The sequence below is a fragment of the Dendrobium catenatum genome, unplaced genomic scaffold, assembly GCF_001605985.2.
Source record: "Dendrobium catenatum unplaced genomic scaffold, ASM160598v2 fragScaff_scaffold_716, whole genome shotgun sequence".
Lineage (NCBI taxonomy): Eukaryota > Viridiplantae > Streptophyta > Magnoliopsida > Asparagales > Orchidaceae > Dendrobium > Dendrobium catenatum.
In genome coordinates this window covers 17,134,831-17,146,504 of record NW_021319178.1, presented here as the reverse complement: position 1 = coordinate 17,146,504, position 11,674 = coordinate 17,134,831, and the positions used below count along the sequence as shown (strand labels likewise).

General features: G+C 40.4%; 1 protein-coding gene across 1 annotated transcript in view; it reads right to left on the bottom strand.

The window, feature by feature from the left end:
* Nucleotides 1–9,391: 9,391 nt before the first annotated feature.
* The window catches only part of LOC110097394 (WAT1-related protein At1g44800-like), a 6,661-nt gene continuing 4,378 nt past the window's right edge, over nt 9,392–11,674 (bottom strand). Inside the window, exons 8-9 of the mRNA XM_028695970.1 lie at nt 9,620–9,681; nt 9,392–9,506 (exon numbers count right to left, since the gene is read on the bottom strand). Of these exons, the coding sequence (XP_028551803.1) occupies nt 9,392–9,506; nt 9,620–9,681 (177 nt within the window). The remainder of the gene's footprint in view (nt 9,507–9,619; nt 9,682–11,674) is intronic.

The following is an 11,674-nucleotide window of genomic DNA, read 5'->3' as shown; positions in this document are numbered from 1 at the left end:
CGGCTTCTCATTCCACTCTTCCGTCTCCTTGAAATTTCCTAATTTGGGGTGCATGAAATACTAGATTAATTTGAAATTTTCAAGTTGTTTGAAAATTGAATATTCAAAATGGTTCCTTCCTAATTTATTGGCATGCTATTTGAATTTCAAAATTCAAAATTCAAAATGGCATTTGAATTAAATGCCATGAATGCCACTTAAGTTTAAGCCTAGCCCGAAATTATTTCCTAATCTAAATCTCTCTCCTTAGGAAATAATTTGAAATCGCCATAATTTTCCCTGAGCCGGATTTTTCCTTCATACCTAAGGCTTTTAGTTGTTTCCTAATACTAGAGCTGGAATTCAGGACCAAGAGCATTAAATATTATCTCACGTTAGCGAGGCATTAATGCTTTTGCATTAAACCCTTTTCCCATTACTGCTGCCGAATCCTCTCAAGGGAATTCAATCTTTCTTTTCCTTACCAGTTCTCTCACCCGCCCCCACTCTCAATTTGAAATCAAAAAATCAATTCCCTCCACCCTTTCCCCCGTGAAGGTAATTTCTAACAGCCAAGTAATTCTTTGGAAATATTTTTCAAAACCTGAGGTTCTCGCTGCCGAAACTCTCACCCATGCATCCCCCTCATTAAACTCTTCCAAAACTCCTTATTCTTAATTGGAAATTCCCGTTCATTCCTGTTCTCACCTGCTGGCCGATAAATTTCAGCCACCGTCCTTGCTTCCCCTACCCTACAGAAGCCTCAAACGGCTGCTGCCCTGGAATTCCAGCAAGAATATCTTGCTGTCCAGCACTTTGGAAGACCACGAACTGCTGTCCCTGCTTGCAGCGTTTTCCCCGTTCTACATCATCAGTTTGGGGGATAAATCTAGAATTTATTTCAGTTTTTTGCAAGGAAGGTCAATTTAGACTTTTTGGAGAGGAGATCCTCTCCGTAGCAAAGCCCGCGTTTCGCTCTGAACGTCACATAGAAATCGAGCCTACATTGTAAAGATTACCGTGGATCGGATACTAGTTTCCCTATCAACCGCCACTAACGGAATAATACGTGTCCATCTTTTCCGAGTTGGCACAGCTTAGCACTATGATCATACACTCCTCCAGTTTTCCGAATAGCTTTCCCGTTGGACAGTATTGTAGCTCCCTCCATTTTTCTGGTGATCACAGAGTTTCTATATCTTCATTCTGTTAAACCGCCAGAGAGCTTGAGGTGAAAGGGAAATCCAGGTGACTTTTCTAAAATTCAATCCCGCGGATTATTATTAAAGTGCATTCGTCATTACTCGCCGATGTTTTGTTTTGTTTTTAAATTGTTGTGCCCTAATGAGCCTTGTGGACAATGCCCTACATGCAGATTTTGCAACTGAGATTTCAATTTAAATCATTAATTGTGACTCGTTATATCTTTATCCGACTTGTTACTCTAATTGTCTTTATTAATGTCTCCGTGCAATTCTCGAGATGTTTCACATCATCTTGGTATCAGAGCAGTGGTGACATGCAGGACATGTTAGAAAAACATCCTAAGTGGTCTACCGTTCATTCTCGCTTTAAAATTGCACTGCATATCATTGTGCGTAGTTCAATTTTTACTCCACTGTTTTCCCTTTTGCTGTTACTTGCATTTCGCTGCAACACAATTCATTGGCATTTTAACGTCATACCTAGCTAGAGTGTGAGTGCAGCCTTTTGAACTTAACTTTGTTTCTAATTTGGCTTAGTTGTTGCAACCACATCCTTGAGTTTGACTGCTGTCCTCACTGTTCCAGCAGCTTTTTAGCCTTCGTTTAGTTTGGACTTTTAGTCTTTGTTTGGGTGCTGTCCACTCCCTCGGAAACCTCCAAACACCTTTAGACAACTTAGGCAATGAACTGAACCTTGCTGTCTAGAAAATTCCTGCACCTTTTTACTAGCCTTAAGGTGCCTCTAAAACAAAGTGTGTAGTTGCCTGTCCTCAACCTAACAACCTCCCTAGGTGGCCTAGGTTACTTACCACTTAGTGTAGCTTGCTATCCGAACATTTTCTTTCTGCACCTTGTAGTGTCCTAACTTAGGTGTCCCAAATGATGTCCCTCACACCCAATCCTCTTTGAGTGTCATTGACGCTTCCCAATGGACCCGATAAGGCTCTCCAAAAGAGTTTTAGGAAAAAAATGATATCGTTAACCTAGTGGGCAATATCCGCACTTCAAGCTTATCCACACCGAGACCTGAGCCTAGGCCTCCACGACCCTCACTTAGAGTCACCTTATCGTACTGCCTACCTTTGATGTTCTTTGGACGTTTAACTAATTTAGGGAAATGGGTTAGACAAATAGAGGACTAATTTTGAATCAATGTCATATCCCTGAGTCCACATGTAGCAAATCGCTAAGTCTCACCTTAAAGGTAGTAGCTCTTCAATTTTGGGCAAGAATGGAAGAATCATAAAGAGTCTCGCGGTGAGTACGTCTACTTGGAAGACAATGAAGGTCGAGATTCTTAATTTAAAATATGGACACCTCTACTAGTGCGTCATCTAGAGCATCACCAACTACCTCTTTCGCTGGGACAACCCGTGGACCTTATGTGGTCAAGACCACCCACCCATTAGTCACATCGCGGGTTGCTGCCCCACCCTTAATAGGTCTTCACCTAACATTGAATGGCCGACCCTCTATTGGGTCTTTCTGTTAGACCCATCTCTTATGACTTCCCCATTTGGACCTACTTCTAGCCATCCCAGTCAACCTTTAGCCTCCACAGTCCTTGACCCTGCAAAGTATGATTATCAATAGGAAACATTAAGAGAAGAGGTTCCCTGAACCTGAGACTGAGTGCATCCCTTTTCGTGTATGCTAGTGACTGGCACTAATGACGAGAATTCCTTTGAGGATTGAAAACAGAAAGTGATTGGAGTCAGACCCTCAGAATGATTAAACCGAGCTAGGAAAGTTAGAAACCCGTAAACGTCGACACCCTTTAACCCACCCCGATCCTAGTCTCCCTCGAGATAAGTCTTTGGACAAAGTATGCCTGGACGATAGGAATATGATCTGGAAAGAAGCCAATGCTGGCCTTGACACTTGTATTTAAATTCGAAAAGATCCTGATTTAGTCGTATTACCTACTGAGTTGACTTTTGGAGAATCTTGATGGTAATAGTCTCAAGTCGGAAGTTGTTCACGAACTTCTACCTGATTTAATTCCCGATTTTCATTGACCCTAAACCCATTTATCCTGATTTATTGAGCATAGTACCTATGAGTTCGGAAGATACTGATTTGGGTCTTGAAAGTATTTGAGCCGAAATATGAGTAATGAATCTCTTTTGTTTTATTGGGAGTCTAGTTTTTAGTGAGTGACTCATTTAGAGTTACATTTTAAACAAGTGGTGGTCCTTTTCTTGATTGGAACCTTATCTTCTCTCTTCCATCCCTCGACCGACAACAACATTAAGAGAGAATCTTTAAGCCCATTGCTTTAATGTCACCGAACTCTACTGTTTTGCCCACTTCTGATAGGAATAACTTACCCCATTTCTTGAGTCTCATACCCGCTGGTGACTCTTTTGATTAATCCCCTTAATAGTAGTGAGTCAGGAACCCATTCTTCTTATCGTATCCTAGACTCCTCCAACATGTCCTCTTTAGTCTTGTCCTGCCCTATTAAGGACCCCTGCCCCCTCTCCTTAGTTGGATGATTTGAATAGATTATCAAAGCCGCTACCACCTAGGGAGACTAACCCGACCCTAGCTTATAAACTTTTACATGGAAGCTGCCGTTAAGTAGCTACCGGATGTCTTTATTGCTCCCCTAAACCAATTCCCTTAAATTTGGGGAAATTTAAAGTCCACACATTTATGTTTAACCCATCGTTATGCTTATCTATGTGTGCTTGTTGAGTCTGTGGTTTGCATGTTCGTTTCCCGTTGAGTTTGTCTCTGTTTAAAGTTTGGTGTAGCCCCAAGTCTTGTCATTCATCATTCACATCGGGTTGTTGCAATCAGCATTGTTGCCATCTCTCCTTCAGGAATTGCCAACAATGAGAAATTAATAAGAAAATTGAGTTAAGAAATGTTTAATTATAAGCTTAAATGCTTGACATGATAAAATATTTAAAGAAATTTCAAAGTTGGCGATTTTGTGATGGCGTGGGATTCGTTCAGAACGGTTTCCTCAAGGTAACCGTTAAGTTACATGCTCGAAGCGCAGGACCTTTTAAAAATAATTTTAAAAGATAAACAGTAATGCCTATGTGTTTAGACCTTTCTAAAGGTTTCAACATTAATCCTATGTTTTAATATTGAGATCTTTGTACGCCTTCGAGGGACCAGAGTTTAGCCTACCAATCCACTATAATAAATGAGCCTTGTGTGAACCTTCCCATGAGTAACGCTCAAGCCTACCCCCACTCCCGCATTTGCCCATATTTACCCAATACATATATTGAAAGCAATACTTGATCATGATCCACCTAAAGAAGGTGGGTGCCAAGGTACACTAGTTCATTGGAAGGGAAATCGGAGAGCGGAGGACAATGTGGTTTGATACCGGAGGAGCCTACAGGATGAGTGACCCCGGCTTACCATAGTGGTACAAGAGCTCTACAGATGATTACTCGACGGGGTCGAGTTTTCTCCCGCACCCTGGGGAGGAATTGATGAGTCGACATGTCATCGATTTCGACACGTGTACCATCGGAGACGCCGGATTGATCGTGCCAAATCAGGAGTTTTATTTTGAGTCTTTTTTTATGTAATAGTTTATTTTATTTTTCAGTTTTTCCGTTTTGCCCTAATGGGTATTTGGTCCGCTATTGTAACCCAGGGGCATTTTAGTCTTTTATTTTTTCTTTGTCATTTTGAGGCCTATAATATGGTCATTTTCTTATGTAGGATGATGATGAATTATTGATAATGAAATTTCTTTATGTTCTTGTTGATCTCTTAGTGAGTTCATGTGATCTCTTAGTGAGTTCATGAGAGAGAAGCCTGAGGAGGGTAATTTGCAATACCCGTCAATCTTTGGAAGAGTCGAGGTTCACGGTTCTTAACGATTCTCTTTGTGAGTTTCGTTAATTATCTCTATCTTTCTCGTATATTCTTGTTCATTCTCCTTTCTCCCCTCTTCATCCACCCAATCTTCCCCTAGCTCCACCTCCCCAAGCCGACGACCATCAACCACCCGATCGCCGGCTCCTCCCCACGGCCTTCCCCCACCCGATCGGCGGCATCTCCTCCCTCCTTTGGACCGCCGGCCTCATTCCCACCTCTCCGTCTCCTTGAAATTTCCTAATTTTGGGGTGCATGATACTAGGAATTAATTTGAAATTTCAAGTTGTTTGAAATTTGAAATTCAAATTTCCTTCCTAATTTATTGCATGCTATTTGAATTTCAAATTCAAAATTCAAATTGGCATTATGAATTAAATGCCATGAATTCCACTTAAGTTCAGCCTAGCCGAAATTATTTCCTAATCTAATCTCTCACTAGGAAATAATTTGAAATCGCCATAATTTCCCTGAGCCGGATTTTCCTTCATACCTGGCTTTTTAGTTGTTTCCTAATACTAGAGCTGGAATTCAGGAACCAAAGAGCATTAAATAATTATCTCACGTTAGCAGGCATTAATGCTTTGCATTAACCCCTTTTCCCATTACTGCTAGCCGAATCCTCTCAAGGGAATTCAATTTCTTTCCTTACCAGTTCTCTGCACCGCCCCCTCTCAATTTTGAAAATCAAATATCAATTCCCTCCTCCCGTGAAGCGTAATTTCCTAACAGCCAAAGTAATTCTTTGGAAATATTTTTTCAAAAGCTGAGGTTCCTCTGGCCGAAACCTCTACCCATGCATCCCCCTCATTAAACTCTTCCAAACTCATTATTCTTAATTGGAAATCCGTCATTACCCTGTTCTCACTTGCTGGCCGAAATTTCCAGCCACCGTCCTTGCTTCCCCACCCTAACAGAAGCCTCAAACGGCTGCTGCCTGGAAATTCCAGCGAATATCTTGGCTGTCCCAATGTCAAACCCGTCCCGGAAGCTCGATCTAACGAGGGCAGGTACGAAAAGTCGGAGATATGTACATTTCCAAAGTATAAAAAAACCATCATTCAAATTTTTCTAATAAACTGACGATGCCACTAAACACTAAAAATCTATTTACTCCTGTTGTATTTGCATCTTCGTCTTCTGTATTCTTCCCCCCCCTTCCTTTTATTTCTTACTGTAATTAAGAAATCAATTAGGTAAGATTTAATCCCTTTTTCTCCCCCTTGCTGGCAGAAATTTCCCACGGTTCTATTACATAATTTGATTTGGAAAGAATCTCCCTAGCATCAATTCATTGCCGCCACCCACCCCCCCTTGCTCCACCGCCATCTTCCTCTCCCCTTCTTGCCCGAGAAAGTTCCCCAAGTCTTGGTTCCAGTTAACAATTCCTACTATTTGGAACCTGAGAATTTTCTCAGGTTTTGAATAAAAACCTGAAGAAAATTTTCAGATTTTGTGAGCTGGCATAAATCCAGATTTATTTCAGTTTTTGCAGGGAACAATTTTAGATTTTGGAGAGGAGATCCTCTCCGTAGCAAAGCCGGCGTTCCGTCGTGACGTCATCATAGAGATCGACGCCACCATTGAAGATTACGTGGATCGGATACTAGTTTCCCTATCAACCGCCATCGACGAATACTACCGTCCATCCGAGTGGCCACGCTTGCACTGATCATCAACCCCTCGAGCTCTGAATAGCTTTCCCGTGGACAATATTGTAAGCTCCCTCTTCATCGTGGTGATCACATTCGTGTGCTAATATCTTTCTTCCGTTAACCGCAAGAGAGCTTGAGTGAGGGAAACTCAAGGTGACTTTTCTAAATATTAACCTGCGGATTATTGTTAAAGTGCATTCGTCATTACTCGCATGTTTGTTATTGTTTTAAATTGTTGTGCCTAATGAGCTTGTAACAATGCCTAAGCAATTTTGCAACTGAGATTTCATTAAATCATTAATGTGACTCGTTAATCTTTATATCGACTTGCTTACTCCGTTGTCTTATTATGTCTCCATGCAATTCTTGATTGGTTTCACATCAGATGTTGAAGACGTTGCTCGAGGGTCAACCCAAAACGATGTCTTCGGAGGCGAGGGAAGCCGCCAACAACCAAGGAAGTAGAGAAAACCCTAATCCGATAATGCGAAGGGAAGATAGAATGTCTTCCCTATAGCCTATTGTTAGAGTGGAGTGGGGTAAAGGGAATAGGGAGAGGCTTGAAGAGTTGGGCATGAACGAAGGGGTGCTAAATTTGAGAAAAGAGGAGCGGAATTTGGAAGGGGCTAATTATGATCGAATGGGTGCTGAATTTGAAATGAGATGCGCTGATTATGATCAAATGGGTGCTAAATTTGAAAGAAGTGGGGCTGATTATGATACAGGAGGCGGGCAAGATCCGCCTCAAACCTTCGCCATCCTTTTTCGGTGGGGTCAAGCAGCAATTAGAGAGTAAGTTATGAGGGATTATGAGGGAAAATTCAAAAGAGGGGCTGTTTTGGTATTTGCATGATTTTGTATGCTTTAAGTAGGTTATTTTCCTAGGACTAGGGTTAGGTATGTGCTTGCTGAAATTAAAATTTTCTAAGGAGTTTGGGCTCTAACCAATGGCTAGAGATTTGGGAGAGACAGATCTTCCTCTCGAATTGAACATCCATTGTATCTTGTTCGTTTTCTTCCATATATCATCAATTAAAAAGATTTTCTCCTAGTTTTTCACATCTTTCTTCTCAATTATTGTTTGAACTTTGCTGAAATTAATTTCGGCCAAAGTTTTCTTCTATTTCTACAAGCTATACCTATCACACTCTCATTTCCTCCCATATCCACTACTATTTCTCTCATCTGAATCCATTCCAACATTTCTCTCGCATAACTACTGGCCTCTCTTCCTCTCTCCCCCTCTCATTCGCCCTCTGTTGCTAACACCACCAAGGCACAAAATCCACCCGCCTGAGCTCCTCCCTACTATTGTTCATGCAAAGAGCCGCTCCCAGCCAGCCTCTCTACACTCCAAAGGCTAAACCAACCCCTCTTAAACCATCACACAGCTCATCTCTTCACTACCAAACCACTACAGAGCCCTCTCCATCCCTGCTTTTCATGAAGTCCAACCCTCAACACACTACCCGAGCACCTACACTCAACTCTAATACTACACTATTCCACTCTCTTGACCTCCTACAACCAGAATCAAAAGCCTCCCTGCCATTTGAACTCCACAGCCCCCTGATTCTGTTTAGCAGGGGATGAAATCAAGAATAACTTTAACTTACAAAGAGCAAATATCCAGTAAAGAATATCACTCATATTCATTTTCAAATAATTTCATGTCAGGAAGGACGTGATAGTTGTCCTCTAACCTGTGGCTTGACCAGATGACTCCACAAAACCCGTAGCTTGGCCAGACGACTCTACGTGGTATAGTTATGACCAGTCCTCTAAATGGTGGTATGGCCAACGGCTCCACAAATAACCCATGGCTTGGTCAGGACGGCTTAATGTGATAAACGATTATGACCGTGACACTGACATAGTGGCTTGGTCGAACGACTACACTGTATTATGGTCATGACTAAAGGCGTGTATGTTCCTCAATGGCTACTTACAATTAATCAATGAATTATAGGATATAATTGTGTTGACCTGTGTAACGAAAAAAAAAAAAAATTTAATCGCTTACCTTCTCTCTGCTGAAGCCATCCCGCACGTCCGCACATCGTTTGCACGCCACGCCGATGTCGCTTCTTCGCACGACCCGCTAGCATCGATAAAAAGGAAACGGAACGAGGCCTTCGGCCTCCGCTCTCTTCGATCTCTCTCCCTCTCGCTCTTCTTCGCTACCCCGCTTCCTCTCTCGTGGCTGCTCGACCTTGCTTCAACGACGACTTTCCCTTCCAGTCGGTCGGAAGTTACGATACTTCCGATCGAAAGCAAGAACGGGGCATTGTTCAATTATAATTAACATGAATTAATTATAATTAATTAGAAATCATTTTTAATTAATTATTCATAATTAATTATAATTAATAAAAATAATTATAATTAATTATGTTGATTAATGATATTAATTATAGTTAATTATAATTGATTGTAAATAAATATAGTTAATTAAATATGATTATAATTATAATTAATTACAATTAACTAATATTAATTATAATTAGTTATAATAAATAAAAAAATCCCTCTCTTACGTCGGCGTTCGTGTCGAGCCGGCAAATCACCCATACACGCTTTTCTCTAGCGTGCTGGAAGGGAACCCGGTGCGACATCTACGACGAGATAGGTGAGCGACCCTTGACCCAAAATCCTATCCTCGATGTGTGTGACGAGCCGGTCAACCACTTATACACGCTTTTCTTAGCGTGGTAGGAGGGAATCCGGTGCGACGCATGCGATGAGGAAGGTAAGCCTGGTGCACGTTTTTCTTAGCGTGGCTAGGACAACTCTTAAGTACTCGTACGTGGCTCTGTACCTACGGGAAAACAACAACAGGTACTTGTAGAAGAACCATACACGCTTTTCTTAGTATGATCGGGACAAAGATTTTACGGTCGCGATGTCCTCATACGAGGGCACCTACCGTACATGCTTTTCTCTAGCGTGGCGGGAGGCCTAGTTTTCCCAAAAACAGGGAAGACGCCACGAGGCTGCCGAAATTTCGGGTGAATATATTAACTGCACTCGGACCTGACTTGGACTCAAAAGAACAAGGACTTGGACATCGAATTTGAACATTGAATGGGTTAAACTCAAAGTTGAATAAATGAACAAAATCTGAATCAAACTTGATTAAAAAGAGCTTGAACTTTCTACTTGAACAAAAAAGTGAACTTGAACTTGTACTCTGGACTCGAGTTGAACACTAATGGCTTGAACAATTTAAACTCAAGCGAGTACTTGAGTTGGACTGTAGGGGGCGTAGAACTTGATCTTGATACTTGAACTCAAGCAATGACTTATGAAAGTGGACTTAAATAAACATGCTTTGGAAAATCAAAATAATGATCACAATGGAAATAAAAAAGTGTTTACTAATAATCTTGAGCATCCAAACAAACAACAATGAACTAATCTTGGGCTCAGACATGCATACAATAACATAATCATATACAATGGAATAGACTCAAACAATATACAAGGATTTGTGCCAAGACTTGTAAATCCAAACTTTACTTGAACACATGGACTTAAATCAAACTCAAACAACAAAGGACTTGTCACATTAAACGTAGCTCATCTACAAGCAATAAAACAATTCAACACTCAACGAGCTAGCAATGAAGGTGTATTCAAAGAGTCCGAAGCAAATGCAGTCTTCGTACAATCAATATCATTTAATTGTAAGTGAGTACCCCGCTCTCCTACAAGTAAAGATGTACGACGAATGTGATGATTCGTTGGTTAATATGTGTGAAGGAGGAATACAAGAAAATGCAAGAAGATCTATTGTAGATGCGAATACTTGTTGGCGGTGAAGGAAGATTTGCCACAATCACAATGAGCTTATGAGTGTTAATCATCAACAAGCAATGGATGTTATGTAAAACCCGCAAAATGTCATTTTAGGCTTCGCACGCTTTTAGATGCATCGCAACTAGTTTTAAGTGAAAATTTCAAAGACGTCGGAATTCGACGTAATAAATTTTATAAAATAGTACGCAAAATTCTGAGCGAAATAACGTATAGAACCCATATCGAATTTTATGTATTTTTGGAGTTAAAATTCCCGGAAAGTTCTTTATGACAACTTTGCCCTTGGTGTCATTTGAATAGAGAAGAGTTTAAGTAAGGGCTTTTAGGTAATTAGGCCTTTTATGAGAGGGTTCCACTCTAAATAGGGGACCGAATGTTTCGGTCCCCATTTCATTCTTGCGACCGAACCAAGCGGAGAAGGAGAAGGAGGCGCGGGTAGGAGCGGCGACGGGAAGCTTCGAGCGGCGGTTTCTGGCGGCCGTTCGTGGAGGAAATCGTAGGGAAATCTAAGGGAAGGCTAAGGTAAGCGGATTGCAAGAGTTTTATTTCCTTTTCCTTGAGTTTTCTCTAAGGAATGAAGTTAGGGTTTTGAGAAAAAATTAAGTTTTCTTCGAGATAAATTTAAGGAAAGGTAAGGAGATGTTTTTAAACCTATGAATGAGTTGTTTTCATGAAAATATGAATTTTAAAAATTATGGTTTCACTCAAAGTTGTTTTTTTTTTTTTTCACAAGAGTAGTTCCTAATAACATAAGAGATTCTCTAATTGAAAAATAATGCAATGTTGATGAAAATTTTAATTTTTGAAATTTAGCGTTTTTCTCTAATCATAGAATTTTTTAGCCTTATGGTTCCAAAAGATTTTTGGAAGGAATTTAGAGACAAATTTAGGGCTTTTATATGAAATGCAAGTTTTTTTAAATTTTAGTTTAATTTAATCCGAAAATTAATTTTATTTTAATTATATTTTGAATGGAGAAAGAGATGTTGCATGCATAAAATCTAAGATTTTGACTAAATCCTAATTGAGAGAGAATGGGAATGAGAGATTTCATGAAATAGTGGGAGGGGTTTAATTTGAAAACATAGACATGACTTAAAGTTGAGCTCTTTATTATCATATATTAAGATTTTAGGAAGTTATGTGGGGACTAGTTATACTTACACA